The 16,177-nt window shown below is 40.3% G+C and overlaps 1 protein-coding gene across 5 annotated transcripts in view; it reads left to right on the plus strand.

Moving 5' to 3' along the window:
* CADPS2 (calcium dependent secretion activator 2) overlaps positions 1-16,177 on the plus strand; it is a 514,814-nt gene that overhangs the window by 208,715 nt on the left and 289,922 nt on the right. For all 5 annotated transcript variants that reach the window (XM_075928806.1, XM_075928789.1, XM_075928797.1 and 2 more), the window contains exon 5: positions 5,158-5,394. In XM_075928806.1, coding sequence (XP_075784921.1) covers positions 5,158-5,394 — 237 coding nt within the window. The remainder of the gene's footprint in view (positions 1-5,157; positions 5,395-16,177) is intronic.

Below are 16,177 nucleotides of genomic sequence, written 5' to 3' on the forward strand. Positions count from 1 at the left end.
CAGAATAAAAAGAGTGCAGTGCTCACTTTATTTTTTCAGTACAAATATTTGCTTTGTAAAAAAACAAAGGAAATAATATTTTTTTCAGTTCTTGTCATACAACTACAGGCAGTCCCTGGGTTATGTACAAGATAGGGACTGTAGGTTTGTTCTTAAGTTAAATTTGTATGCAAGTCGGAACAGGTACATATTTGGGGGGGGGGGGGAGCTGGAGTTAGGTGGAAAAGACCCTGATTCTCATACAACTTCCTCCCTCCCCCGTTTGTAACTAGGGAGCCGACGTAAGTCGAATTGATGTAACCCAGGGACTGCCTGTACTGTAGTACACTTTTTTATCATGAAATTTAAACTCCAAATGTACAATTATGTACAGTTTGGACCTCCAGATGACTTTGTGAAGACCAGGACTTTAACATGGTTCTAAAAAAAAAAAAAAGAGAAGAAGCTAGATAAAAGCTATTAGCCAGGATGGGTAGCAATGGTGTCCCTAGCCTCTGTTTGTCTAGAAATGGATGACATGCGTTAACTATGATTAATCAACAGCTCTAATACATTTATTTTAATGTTTAGTATTTCAAGCTTACTTTTATCTCGTTTTTTTTATCCTCCACATTTTTTGGTTTTATATTCAGAAATGTAGAAATATTTCTGTTGAGTTTTGTAAGTTTTCTACCACTTTCTTTCATTTATGTGAAGTTCACATGGTGTGTCAACATATATCAGACAGTGAAAATGCAACATGCTTTTTACTATGGCAAAGTTCAACTCACTTGTGATTTCACTTCAGTCCCATAAGCTGTTCAGTCTCGTAAATGAATGAAAATAAACATTTCAGAGGCAGGTTTAGTAAATAAATTAGTTGTGTAAGTGCTTAAGTTATCTTTATGAATATTAAAATAACAGTTACTTTTAAAAATGTTAATGGGAATGTCACATACTGTACTGCTCCATGCATATGAAATATGATTGAGATTAAAAAAACATTCAAATAAATGGGGATTGTGTGGTTTCACACTATCTGGAGTGGCTCACAATTGGGTCTTCCAACCTCAGGACAGACTGTCAAAAAGCAGGACAGAAACTTCAAACTGTTCACCAATATCAAGTGTGAACTCCTAAACCACTAAGAGTCTTACCATGGAATCACAGACCATTCTCTTGGGCATTCCTGGCTCTCATGACACCCATGCATAGGTTTCCCCTTCCTGGAAGGAGAGAGGAACATAATTATTGAGGTCTCTGTCCTATGGGGCTACTCAATGGGCCACTTTGTGTGTGCAGTGTGATCGCATTAATGCTTTTCCTGTTTGGTGAGTTAAAAAATTACCAAGGTTTATAGTGCAACCATGCAATATAACTTTATACCATGGGATACAGATACTATAGGATTAGGACTAAGTAGGATTCATACATGCAGCATCCTATAATCATTCCATAAAGTCTGAAAACAGTCTTATAGCACTAAGTCGTATAGCACCAATATGTTTTAACTAGCTTTTATTATAGTTAAACTTGCAAAGTTGTTTAGTTAACAACTATTTAACATCATTGTCTAGCTTTTTGAATAAATGAAGCCTGTTTATTGAGATTCAGCATACTTTTCCATACCATTAAGGTGTTGGGGGAATACACTGTAGCTCTGAAACTTCCTAGAAGTTCTCCAGTAAACACAGAGGACCAAATATTATATTTACTTTTTATGTTTGTAAAAATAATAAAGAAAGCAAATACACATTTTCTGCTTTCTCTGTGCATCATAAAAAAAGCAAAAGAGAGCACAAGTTCATTTTCATTTAGAGATAATTTGCAAAGCTTCTTTACATTTGTTTTATCTGAATGTTCCTCGTGGAAACTCGTTTTGGTTGTTATGCTCATTCTGTTAGGTATTGATCGTAACCTAGTCTTAAAAACTGCCAATGGTGGAGATATCACAAACTTTCAGAGGCCTATTCCAAAACTTAATTACATAAATCATTAGGAAGTTTTTCCTAGTATCTAACTTTGCTACAGATTAAGCCCATTACTACTTGTCCTGTCTTCACTGGACAAGAGAACAATGGATCACCATCCTCTTCATTGCAAGTTCCCCTAAGCTTGTAACTTGGTTAAGACTTGTCAGTTTTATGGCCAGTGGGAGACATGGGAGTGATGTGGCCAGATGACCTTGTCCCACTGACTATGACTTCCCTAACCTGGTGGTGGTTCACTATCTCTTTTGCCCCCAAAAGCCTGGAGTCTGACTTTCTAGCTCTAATTCAGTAGCCTATCAGCTCTCAACCCTCTCCATGTGTTAAGTAACTTGGCCTCAACTGTCTCCTCCTTCTCCTTCTAGCCTTTTTAACCTTTTCTTTTGGGATTCATCAGCATATCTTCTAGGGGGTCCATTTCCCCACCTTGGCTCACTTTCCAGGTCAGAGGAACTCCCAGTCTGTTATCAAAAGTGGATGGCTTAAGAACATAAGAATTGTCATATTGGGTCAGACTAATAGTGGCCCACAAGAGGTGCTTCAGAAAAAGTAAACAGAACAGGCACCCTTCCCCCGGTTATGCCTACTGAAGCAGCTGTGGGCAGGTGCTGAGTACTAGAGGGCTCTGGTTTCGAGCGCAGAAAATGTTCTAATCCATAATAATAGCTTACTACACAATGGAAATGTATGAATGTGACTTTATTTGAAATATAGGCACTGCTGTTGCCACCACTACTTTTGCTGCTATTGAAAGTCAGCGCTGTGTTAAACATCTAGAGATTATCTTTACTGAAAATAATTGAGAAGACTGAGTGTAAAAAGTTAAATAAGGCTAGGAGACATAGAAGAACAGAAGACATTTCTTTAAAAAGTAAGAGGAAAGATCATTTAACACAATCTATTAATGTTCTTTAACATTCTAAAATCTCCCACATACCGCCAGAATGTTATTTGTTACTCTTGTAAGGCATTTTTCATGTAACTTTGTAATCTAACACATTGACAATGGGTTTGCTTAAAAGCACTGAGTTTTAACTTGTTACAATTGTATTGCTGTCAGAAAGCCTGATTTTAAAAATGTGTTGTGTTTACTGCCTTTGACTGTTAAACTTGTACAAAATGTTTCCATTTGTAATGGGCTTGCCTTCTCGTGATTAAACAATTCATCATCCTACACATCTTTTTAAAAATTATCTAATTAACATTTGAATAGTATATCCTTTCCCTGGCATGTGCATGATCATGAGACCATATGTCAAGAGTCCTTTGTGCTATTTTCAGTGATGCAATTGATTGGATGAGTGTCCTTGGGAATGTCACTTAAATGCTGCATGTCTCATCTATTAAAATGGTACTCATAATACTTACCTGCATTTTCAAGGAGCTTGAGATTTGTGAATGAAATCTGTCATTTAACTTCTTACGTGATCTTGTTCTTCCTTATGCATTATATTGGTGGCAAAAAGCAATTGTAAAGATTTTAAATGGCCATTCTTTTTAGTCTTCTTACGAGAAACAGGTAGTGGGGAATTTTCTATAGTTCAGCAGAGGGATGCCTGTTCTTGACAGCAAAAATTTGCACCCTATTCCTCATGCTTTGCATATGTGGTGAATAGAAAGCTGTAAAGTTTTTCTTTGTTCAATGGTCATAGATGTTCCAAAATGTGTTTTGCGTTACTCATTGACCACAATAAGTGGTTTTATTTCTTTGTATATTTTTACAGTTCATTTGGGTAGAGCTTATACACACTGTTGTCTGCAAAATCGATGAAGAGTCCTATGGCACCTTAAAGATTAACAGATTTACTTGGGCATAAGCTTTCATGGATAAAAAGCTCTTTGTCAGATGCCTCAATGATAATTTTGCTATAGAAAGGCTTATTTTAAAATGAAAGTTAGATGGTAGTTAAGAAGTTTCACTTTCAGTAGGAGTTAATGCATCTGATGACGTGGATTTTACCTACAAAAGCTTATGCCCAAATAAATCTTTAAGGTGCCACAGGACTCCTTGTTTTTGCAGATATAGACTAACCCTTCTGTCCCTTGACACTATATTGTCTGTTTTAACTGCTACCGAAAGTGAAAGTTAGCTTTTTAACTACCATGAGACTTTCAATTTAAAATAAGCCTTTCTATAGCAAAATTAGTGTTATCTAAAATAATGATTTAACTAATATAAAAGTGCAGTTTGATGTTACATTTTTTTTCTGAAAGTTTCTGTGCCTTGAAATGAATGGGTTTTTAATAGCAAAATTGTCAATGACCATTAAAGGGATATAACAAGATGATGAATATACAAATAGGGCAAAGACACTGTGTAAGATGCATACACGCACTCACATTCTGGAATTAAGATAGAATGAATTATTTGGCCCTTCCTCCTTTGGAAGATGCCCATTAATGTCTTTTGCTGTAAGCAGAGCCATCTTGTCCATAGGATGGTTTGGGGTGGCCACCCCAGGCCCTTTGCTTTTTAGGGGTACCACAGCAGCCACCTCAATTGCCCTCTGGATGGGACCCACAAGATTTCCTAGGGTGAGGGTCTTGGTGCAGTGGTGGCATCGGTCGCATCCTACACACACTCACTGTTACAGTGGGAATCACGCTCAGCCTGCTCTACTCCAACCCACCACCCCTTTCCTGGCCAGCTGTGCACAGCTTCTCAGTGAGACGGAATGGGGTGGAGAAAGCTGGAGCAGCTTGGCAAATTGCTCTCCCATCACAACTGTGAGTCGGGAGGTGAACCCTGCTGCTGCTGTTGCACTACATCCCATAATCCTCTGTGCTGCTGGGAGGGAGGGCAGAGCAGGGGTGGGGAATGGGTGAAGTGAAGGTAGGGCCTGTGGCAAGAAGGATATTGCCCCAAGACCCATGTTGGGGCCTCTGGGGCAGAGTTTCCCCAAACCCCCCTCAGGATGGCCTTCACTCTAAATATTCACGAAGTTTTTGTTTGGTTTTATATGAAGAATTTCAAATCAGTTCAGACTGTTTCTGACTAATGAGGGCAATGTATTTATGATAGATTTCCAAAGCCAAATATGTGTAATCCCTGATAATTATTAAAGTTCAGATTTATATTTTAATGAATTGTGTCTGGCTAAAAGCACATAGCTAACTGATTAGTACTATAAGCAAAATTTGTAATATGACATAATTAATGATATTCTGAATTTTTAAAAATATTTTTAAGGAAAGAAAATTTCCAAAGTTTGTAGCGAAAGAAATGGAGAACATGTTTATAGAAGAGTTGCGGTCTTCAGTGAATTTGCTAATGGCAAATTTGGAAAGTCTTCCAGTTTCTAAAGGTGGTCCAGAATTTAAATTGCAGAAGTTAAAGCGATCACAGAATTCTGCTTTCTTGGACTTAGGAGATGAAAATGAAATTCAGCTATCAAAGTCAGATGTGGTGCTATCATTCACCTTAGAGGTAAGTAAATATATCATATAATATTTGTTAATTATTTGAATGATTCTAGAATATTATTTCTTACTACTTCCTTATTACTCCTCCCATGTGTTTGTAGTTATATTTAGAATGTCATATTCATGTGTTAAACAGCTGGTCCATAATTTATATTTTGAAAATCAGGGTTTATGTGCAATACATATAAAGTTTTCCCTTTAAAACAAGAGCAGGATTCTGGATCACAATCATGTCAGGTGAGTTGTACTCTATAGCAGTGGTTCCCAATTTTTTTTTTTAAGTAGTGGACTGGCAAACTCATTCATAAACTTTTGGTGAACTGGTAACATTTTATTTGCATATTCATTATGGTAATCAATTTTAAGAGGTCACATGTTGTTTTACATTGCATCTGTATGCACACAATACATGTTGTACCAGATCAGTGTGCGCAGATATCTACAACACTAAAAACAAAAATCACAGAAGAAATTCCCTTCTGGCTGAAGGAGACAGCACCTCCTTCAGGGGTGACTGGTGCCTGCAGAGGAAGGGGAACAGAGAGGGGCACACACAGGGGCAGAGGGCATGAGGGGCACCCTATTTTAACAACTGAAATTGTGTTAGGGGTATAGGAACTAGTGCCCCCAAGTGCTACCACCAGTCACCTCTGCCCTCCCACTGCTCCTGCCCCATGGGGTAGAGGAGCTGCCATTGTATCTTCCCCCATCTCCCTGTGTCTCTCCCTTCCCCTGCCAGGCTGCTCTTGATCCCATAGTCTCCTCTCCCCTTCCTCCCCCCCGCCAGCGTCCCCTCTCCATACCCCCCTTTCCTCTCCCAGTGACCCCTCCCTGGAGTTTCCCTCCATTGCACCCCTGCTCCCATCTGCTTCATAAATCTCCCCAACCTCCCTTCAGTGCCTCCTGCACCCCCCTTCATGCCTCTGCCTCGCACATCCCTGTTCCCCCTCACTCTCCTTGTCTGCCTCACCCCTCTTCAGCCCCCTCCCAACAACAACCCCTTCCCCAGGGCTGGCTCCTCCCACCCCGCACACGCTGGTAGTTGGCAACAGCTTCTGTGGGTCCCAGGCCAGGATCGCAGCCAGCTCTGCTGGGAGCAGCCCAGGGCCAAACCCTTCCCCTGTGGCTCTGGGGCACCAGGGGCCCCACTCCTGGGGGCAGTAGAGGGAGAGTGGGTGTTTCTTACCAGCCCCCCACGTACTGCCCGCCCTGGGCCAGTGGCTGGCCAGGCTGGGGTTGCTGCCCTGGGAGAGGCTCCTGGGGAGCAGAGGGATTGGCCCTGCTGGAGAGTCCCCCTCCTGGCTGCAGCCTGGGCTCTGGGGGTCCCACAACAGTCTCTGCCAGGGTTCAGGGATCTGGCCCCAGAGTCCCTGCGAGCAGCAGCTGAAAGTTGCTCCATGCTGTGGGGGCCAAGCCCAGCAATCGCTTCCTCCAGCTCCTGCTGCTGCCACTGGGTCCTAGTGCAATACCCACTGCACTGCAGCCCCTGCCTGGCCCAGGTTCCCAGAGCCCCTGCCCACTGCTGCTGGGCCTTAGCATGACAACTGCCACACTGCAGTGTGCCACAGCCTGGTAGTCAGTGGTCTGCGACCGAGCACCAGTCCACGGACCACTAGTTGGGACCCATAGGCCTATAGGATGAATTGCGTTGAGAAAAAAAGTAAACATTAAGTTTTGGGCCTAGATTAGCCTAAATGTGAGGGATATGGGAATTTGAAGTTCTTAATGTGAAATATTCAGAGATAACTTGGAGATAAATTATGTGGAAGTAAGAATCAGCAAGGACATAATGTTAGGGTTATGTTGCCATTATGGTTCAGTTATCATTGGTTTGAGTAGAGTTTTTAATTGATACTTTAGAGAATTGTAAATGTCTTATTAAAATACTACCTGTGTTGATAGTAGATGTGGACATTGGTGCAGATGTTAATTTAAGTAGTGTGAAAAGCTAGTAAGAAGGTGGAGAAAATATAATTGATAGAGGTCAGTTTGTTATTAATTAGTATAATAATGGCGCATAGAAGGTTTAGTTTCACTAAATTGTGAGAGACCTCCAGTTAACATTCAAAAGGTACTATTAGGTTCTAGTGCTATAAGACTGTACTTCCTCTGTTATCAGTATGGGCTGATTCCTTTCCTCCTCCCTTCCCCTCCCCCCATATTGATACACCATTTTGTTGTTGAGTGTGAGTATAGTAGAATGTCAAAGATACGAACACCAGAGTTATGGACTTGAACGATCGAGTCACCATGCAGAACCAGAAGTAAGCAATCAAGCAGACCCAAAAAAGGTGAATACAATACAGGCATAGTACTACTGTACATCTTAAAGGTAGGAAATCTGGGCTGCCTGTCTCTACTCCCTACTCACCATATGGCAGGGTAGCCACTGACAGGTAGGAAATGAAGATGCGGAGTAAGTTTCACAGGCCCAGATGTGAGTCACTGAGTAGAAAGAGCAGGAGCAGTGAGGAGGTCTGCTTTGCTTTCGTATAAGCCACAGCTGCAGTTCTCCCCATCCCTACCAGCTGAGAGGAGGACAATCTTGCATTTTGAATCTGAGCTGGGAAAGAAACATCCTGAGCTCCTGCTAGTAGCTGACCTGAAGTGTGAGCTGCTGGAGCCCAAGCCCCTGGTCCCATGCTGCACGCTAGAAGAGCTGCTCAGTTTTAAAGGGCCACAGTCCCAGTGTGCCTCCTTTATCACCCTTGCAGCCAAGGGGCTAGAATCAGGTGCCAGTCTCCACCCCCACTCACTGAGCAGCCACTTACAGGTAGGAGGTGACAATGCAGAAATTCACAGATACGGTCTGTCCTGAGGAGCATCCTGTAACATCTTGTTCTGAATTATGAACACGTTCCATCCCCAAGGTGTCCGTAAATCTATTGTTTAATTATAGCATTTGTGTAACTAGAAATTGAAAGTCTGTTCATTTTTTTTAATGAAGTTTGGTTTTGTCATTCAGTGTGTTGCCTTGTGGCCTTCTACTACAGGTTGAACCTCTGACGTCTGGGACACTCTGGTCCAGCAACATCTGTGGTCTGGAAGGACCACGGATGTTGCTGGACTAGAGAGCCCCAGCACAGAGGTTGCCGGTGGCTGGGAGCAGAGCCAGCAGGGCAGTGGAGCCCACAGGGAACCAGAGCCTGCAGCCAGATGGGCTGGGAAGCTGGCAGGGATGCCAGAGCCAAAGGGAAAGAAGGGGGTGCAGAGCACACTGCTGGAGGGGCCATGGGGCTGCAAGCCTTCAGGGCTGCCACAGGCAGGGAGCAAGGGAAGCAGACAGCTGGGGAGAGGAGCCCAATGGGGAGGCTGGCGCCCCTTCCCCAGACTTCCCTAGTCTGGAAACCTCCCTTGTCTGGGACCGGTCAGATCCCAAGGGAGCTGGACCACAGAGGTCCAACCTGCGAATAAATTTCTGTAACCAACCTGCAAATGTTAAACTAAAAGCAAAGATAAGGGTGCAATGACACACCTTAAACCACATAATATTGATTGGAAACATTTTCATATAAAAGTTACAAAATGTTACACTCTCTTTCCTTGTGACCGGCAACTTTCTATAAATTCTATTCTAATTCACTAAATACACAGAAATGCTGTTGGTCACAGTTAGGAATGAAAGTGAGGATTGTGTGCTCAATGCCTGAACTCTCTTAAACCAATCAGTCCATTTTAGCTTTCATTTCCTATCATCCATTGTTTCAGCACGCCTGCTTAGCTTCCCAGAGGTTAAGGGTATGAATTTCACTTTGTCCTTTCTGCCTAATCTGTCCTATTGCGTGGGAAAGTATTACCATATTTAGTTGATTTTAGATTGACTTCCCTTGTGAGCAAAACTAGGAGGCGGCAAGTTAGAAGGCTGCTTTTGCAATTTTTTTTCTCTTTTCCTTAATTTAATTATTTTTGCCTTAACTCTTCCTCTATTACTGTTAACATATAGACTACAGAGTATCCATTTTACTCAACAGTAATATAAATAAATGTACAATTTACATCTTCCATGCTCATCTATCAGTAGTAGCAGTGGAAATTAGTTTTTGAAATCTCCAGAATGTTTCCTCAAGAAAACTGCTATCTTTCTGAGAATACTCAGGAAGAATCAAAGGCCTTGATCCTGCAGTCTGTTCAATAAGGGAACACTCCTAAATCCACATAGAGTCCAAAATACTGCAGTGGGAGAGCACATGCACATGAGTTTTCAGGATCAGGCGTTAAGTCTATTAATATGAACCCTGTACCAGAAAATACCAGCCTCTTCTTGAGATAATAGTAGGAGTTAAGACAGATCAAAGTCTGTACAGGTTCAACCTCTATGGTCTGGGTTTCCATAATCTGGGAACATCTGTGGTCCAGCATCCCCATGGGTGCACTTGAGCCCCGAGGCTACGCTTGTGGGATTCTGCAGCTACCCTGCCTCTCTCCCCACTCCCCAGTGCTTCTCCCAGGGGTCAAATGCCAGCCCCTCTACTGCTCCCAGAGTGGAGTGCTACAGCTGGCAATGGCAGAGGGGCTAACATTGACCTCCCTGATCTGATAGATTCCCTGGTTTGGGACCAGTCAGATCTTGAGGGTGCCAGACCAGTGAGGTTCAAGCTGTATTTGCCAATCCAGTATATGGCCCTTTACATATGCTGAATATTCAGTGCATTTTAAAATAGTTACATTGATGGATGAATTTGCAACTTGGACTATATTACAATTTTACTTTTTTAAAACTAGCTTAAGGTAAAGTAAGAAGCATGCATATACTTCTTATCAATAGTTCTTTTCTAAGCAATGTTTGCCTTTAATTAAAAAGCTTATTATGTTGTTGTTGAGGGAGCTGGTAAATTATCTTTATATGAAGGCTCCCTAATATTTCTCCCTCATGTTTTCAGATATTTTTAATTTGGCTTGGGCTAAAAAGGTTTCCCAAGTCATGTATGTACGCCTGTAATCACAAACTTTGAGCATCGTGGATTCATTAACTGGCTATTGATATAAGTACTGTACTGTAGCTGGAATTCTATTTTTGATGTGTATAGCTTTCATTTAAGAGGACTTGCACTTTTCCACAGAGGATGAAATGTGTAACATATCCAAAATTTTCAAACATAGGTGTTTCAAATTTAGTTCCTAAAAGGTTTTCAGTGATGCTGATAAAAATTGGGGTTATAGGCACTTACCACCAATGTTTCCTCTAATATTCCCCATCCATTTGTGGATTTTTTTTCATCCATGTGCAGAATAAAATGTATGTGCATTGAGGCACGTGTAAATATTCATCACCAGTGGAAACAAAACTGAGCTGTAAATGCTCTGCTAATCAAGTGGGTGGCATTTGAATCCCTCCTGAGTGGCTACACAAGCACACAGCTTTTAGGGAATACTACTCAGCACCTTTAAACATATTTCAGTTTTTAGCTGTTTGGAAACTTTACCTGTATTTTTAAGTAAGTTTAACTTTTGGGCTAGTGAACTGGGACTTATTGTGCTCCTTTAGGGAATTGCGCTTTACCAGAGCTGATATGAAAAACAAGAACTTCTGTCCTGTGGGAGATTGCTTCCTGAATTGAGATAAAATCAAAATGGCAAAATACTGCAAAGTAAAAATATCAAAACTTTTTGTGGAATAAAAGTTTAGCATTGGGAATGTTGAAGTAATCCTGTTGGTTGTTTTTGATCAAAAGTAAATATTTTCCCTCCCACTTTCTTTGCCATATTGCTCCCTGTGTATGAGCAACAGTGCTGATCTGTGGGAGCTGAAGTTTTTTCTTTCCTCTGTTTCACAGGAATTGCAGATTCTAAAGCAAACACTATAGTTTCTCATTTACAGTGAGAGAATGCAGTGCTTCCTGGGAGGTGAAGTCTGGACAGGATATTGGGACTAGTTGGCTTTAGGAGGGACATTGAACTCCAATTCCCATGAAGCATTACAGAGGTTCAGGCAGCGGGAGAAATTCTGAAACTCGGTGTTTCTCATTTCAGGTCAGGTCAACTTTTATGAACAAAGCACATTTATATTCTTGGGAAATTCCTTCGAAGTTGATAGGTATCCATGAAAGATTTTGGTTTTGATGAAACCCTTTTTTGGGAAAATATCTCATTTGAAATGTTTTGACCAGCCCTACACTTCACCAATAATTTAACATCCACGACTGATGTTCCTATTTATTCCTATGGCTGCTAGAAGTCACAGTTAGTGCTTCCAAATCCTTAACTAAAATCTTCAGCAGTTCTCTGCTACAGCTATTGCATATACTTGACATGGCTTGGTGGCATTAGTAAACCAATTTATAACAATGGTTAGAGATGAACTTTTGAGGAAATGCTTGAATCTATACCTAAATGTTTTAAATAATATTGTCTTCTGTATTGTGTGCCACCTAAATTGCCAGTTTTGAAGTCATAAGAAATGTAATTTATACACAGGACTTCAGAGCACAATGATTTAGTAGACACTCATAATAATTTTCTCTTAGTTTTTGAAAACTTTAATATACTAATCAGAACTCTCAAAATTAATGACCATTTTCTTTGCTATTCATGATACATACAGTAAAATATAAATGTACACTGATCATTTTGATACTGTACTTGAACTGATAGTAATGATTTATTTAAATTGTTTGATGTAGGAAGTAGCTCTCAAGTTTGTTTCATTTGATTTAGTTTAAGATTCAAAGGTTAGGAAGATACTAATTGATAGGTGCACAAGGCAAAAACATGCCTCCCGTTTTTGTAATGGGAGAGGTTTTAAGAGCTATTTAAATCCTTAATTGCTTAGAAAAGAAAAAAAGTTGGGCTTCCCCTCTACGTGCAATATTCATGTGTAAAATTTTTTTTTTTTTTTTTTTTTTTAAGAACCATAGTTCTTCCTTCCACATATCAAAACAGCAACAGTTTATCAGCTAGACAGGTATTCCACTGGTTGCATTAGTGGAAAAGTACATGAAATGGAAGACGCATTATATAAAACAATGGTACCTTCCTTCTTTGCACCAAACCTACTTAAGAGATTGAATGCAAAGCCTGAAAATACATAGCAAATATTGGCTGGGTAGCTCCTACAATGTTTGGCAGACACTGAAAATGTCCTACTTTATATATTTTAAAAAAGAGAGAGCTTTTTATAGACTGAATCTTGAGAGTTTAATGAAGATGTCAGAAAAAGGCTTTCTGAAGCTTTCTGTAGATTTCTAGAACTGGACATAAATTTCACACCATGAATGTCATGATATTTGGAAGGAAATATATTGAGATCAGAAAAATTATGACAACCAATAAATCTAAAAAGCGGAAGAATCATAACAGCCAGTATATCTAAAAGATGTCCTGGGTTGAGGCAAAGAAGAAATAAAATTTTCTTGTAAATGTTCTATTTTGGGTGAATATAGTTTTTCCACTAGAAATGTATCCAGCTTGTTTTAATGAGTTTACAAAACTCTTGTTGCCTTTTCTGTCACTGACAAGCTCTCTACTATGCCAAGAGGCTACAGTTAGTTTTTTGAAAAGGCAAAAAGTAGGTTAGCTTCCTAAAGTGTTGTTTTATGGGTAGCATTTGTTCACCATGGGAGACTTATATTTTAAACGCTGAGTGTTAAAAATCTGAAAACCGGATTCTTGCCTGAGATCAATACACGCACATTGTATTCAGGAAAAGCTAGATCTCAAATGGGAAAAAGGGGGGGGAAAGAAACTAAGAAAGAAGCTGATGTCATAGATTTGAACTGAAGCATAGTGAATTTATTCCTTTGTATACACAAAGCAGGAAATGGACAAAAATTGACCTACTCTCTGGAGTAAGTGGTGTCCCTGAAGAAAAGTAGGAGTATGCTTGTACTGCTATATGCCATTTATAACATCTGAATAGTGGCAAATTGGGAACCTTAGACTATCCAGTCCATGTTTCTGTGGGATGTGATTAAATTAAGGAATCTTTATCAGATACACTGAACAGCTGTTTGAGAATAGTAAAAGACAAAGAGAACAGAGGTAAACTGCTAATGCTATATACAGAATAAATCTAGGAAGCAGATAATAAACTGCCCCTATATCTTGTTTTCCAAAGTGTGGAATATATTGGGAACCAGCACTGTTTATAATAATAGAAAGGAGAAGGGGTCACAACAGAAAATTACAAGGGAGTACAAACTGAGGCTAAGGAATGGGGAAAATAATAAGGAATATAGCCAAAAAGTTATATAGAGTGATTAATGCAAAGCATGCCTTCTGCACAATTTAGATTCCAGAGATATTTTGGTTATCACAGTGAGATTTTTTCCATAGCATAAAATGTAAATAGCTACCAACTTTAAGTAAATGGCTTCCTTAAAGGAACATTGTCACCTTTGAAATGTAATCCATTTAAAAGAAGCTAAGAGTAGTGTCAGGTACTTACATATGCTCTTTCATTATATTATCAATAGCTGTCATTTTATAGCCACATTTTCTGCTTCTAAAATGTTTTGTCTTCTCTGTGTTTGAGGGACCCACGTAATGGAAAGTTACGATAGTGCAATAGGGTGTACACAATTTTCAGATTCACAAAGTAAGCAAGCAAAAAGTAGTAGTAGTACTTTCCCTCTGATCTTTCATGGACAGTCATCGTAGTTTTTCCACATCACAATAGCAGGTAAACTGCATAATTCTGAATGACTTTCGTTGTTTTTCTTTGTAGAGGAAATGTTTAGATCACTAAGATATTGACCACCTCCTGTGTTAACAGACATTTTTCAAGACGGAGTTGCATATCTTTACTCACCTTTCAGGGTCTGGTAGACCCGGTTTAAGAGACTCTTGATGCTTTTCATTTTCTGCCCTTCAAAGATACACACTAGCAGCTGTGAGGTCTTTTAAAGTGGTCTATATTAATCATCAAGAAAATATACTGTTTAGTTTGGGAAATCTATTTTCCCTCTGAATATATGCATAAATCTATTAAAAGTTTCTGCAGCTGAATGCCATAAGCAATCTCAATAGACTGTGTTAAAATCACTGTTCAGTTAAGCATTTGTTTCTGACTTGGATTATAATAATCTTTCATTCCAGAGTTTAGAATTTGTAACCAAGCATTTTTTTTTCTTTTTATATATATTTTCTATGTAGATGGTATTGTTTTACAAAACAGTGATTGTTTCACAAGTTGCAATTGTTCTAGAGGATCTTTTTTACTTGTAACAAAATGATAGAAATAGTAGCAGAAGATGCCTTTTTAATATATTATATCTCTTACAGATATAAAACAGGTCAAGGGGGGGGGGGGAATACTATACAAATAGAATCTTGAAAGCTGTTCATCAACTAATGAGTATATGATGATTTCCTTTCACCTGGAATTGTCTTGACCTTCCAGTTTTCTGTCCTGAGCAGACAGAATTGGTCTAAGAATTGGTGCAAAAAAATCCAGTTTCTTACTGGGGGGGCACATGACCCTCCATGTGACTCCTCCCCACCACCACCACCATCTTGAGATTCTCCACAGAATTCTGTAGAATCCAAGGGCAGGAAGAGACCTCAGGAGGTCATTGAGTCCAATTTCCTGCCCAAAGCAGGACCAACTCCAACTAAATCATCCCAGCCGGTACTTAAAAACCTCAAGGATGGAAATTCCACCACCTCCTTAGGTAACCCATTCCAATACTTCACCACCCTCGTAGTGAAATAGTTTTTCCTAATAGCCAACCTAAACCTCCTTCACTGTAACTTGAGACCAGTGTTCCTTGTTCTGCCATCTGTCACTACAGAGAGCAGCCTCTCTCCATCCTCTTTGGAACCTCTCTTCAGGAAGTTGAAGGCTGCTATCAAATCCCCCCTCACTCTTCTCTTCTGCAGACTAAATAAGATCAAATCCCTCAGCCTCTCCTTGTAGGTCATGTGCTCCAGCCCCCTAATCATTGTGGTTGTCCTCTTTGGAGCCTCTCCAGTGCATCCACATCCTTTCTATAGTGGGGGGCCCAGAACTGAACACAATACTCCAGATATGGCCTCACCAATGCTGAATAAAGGGGAATAATAACTTCTCTAGATCTGCTGGAAATGCTCCTCCTAATGCACCCTAATATGCTATTAGATTTCTTGGATATAAGGGCACACAACTGACTCGTATGCGGCTTCTCATCTACTGTAATCCCCAGGTCCTTTTCCGCCAAACTGCTACTTAGCCAGTCGGTCCCTAGCCTGTAGCAGTGCTTGGGATTTTTCCTTGTCCTTGTCCTTGTTGAACCTCATCAAATTTCTTTTGGTCCAGTTTGTCTGGGTCAATCTAGACCCGATGCCTATTCTCCAACAAATCTCCCTCTCCCCCTAGCTTAGCATCACCTGCAAACTTGCTGAGGGTGCAATTCATCCTCTCTTCCAGGTCATTAATAAAGATGTTGAATCAAACCAGTCCTAGAACTGATCCTTGGGGCACTCCACTTGAAACCAACCGCCAACTAGACATCGAGCCATTAATCACTATCCATTGAACCTGACAAACTAGCCAGCTTTTCAGACACCTTACAGTCCATTTATCCCATCCATACTTCCTTAACTTGCTGGCAGGAATATTGTGGGAGACCGTATCAAAAGCTTTGCTAAAGTCAAGGTATATCACGTCCACTGACTTCCCTATGTCGACAAAGCCAGTTACCTCATCATAGCAGCTAATCAGATTGGTCAGGCATAACTTGCCCTTGGTAAATCCATGTTGATTATTCCTGATCACTTCCCCTTTTCCAAGTGCTTCAAAATGGATTCCTTGAGGATCCTTCCATAATTTTTCCGGGGACTGAACTAAGACTGACTGGTCTGTAGTTCCCTGG

Source organism: Pelodiscus sinensis, chromosome 1 (assembly GCF_049634645.1).
Source record: "Pelodiscus sinensis isolate JC-2024 chromosome 1, ASM4963464v1, whole genome shotgun sequence".
NCBI lineage: Eukaryota > Metazoa > Chordata > Testudines > Trionychidae > Pelodiscus > Pelodiscus sinensis.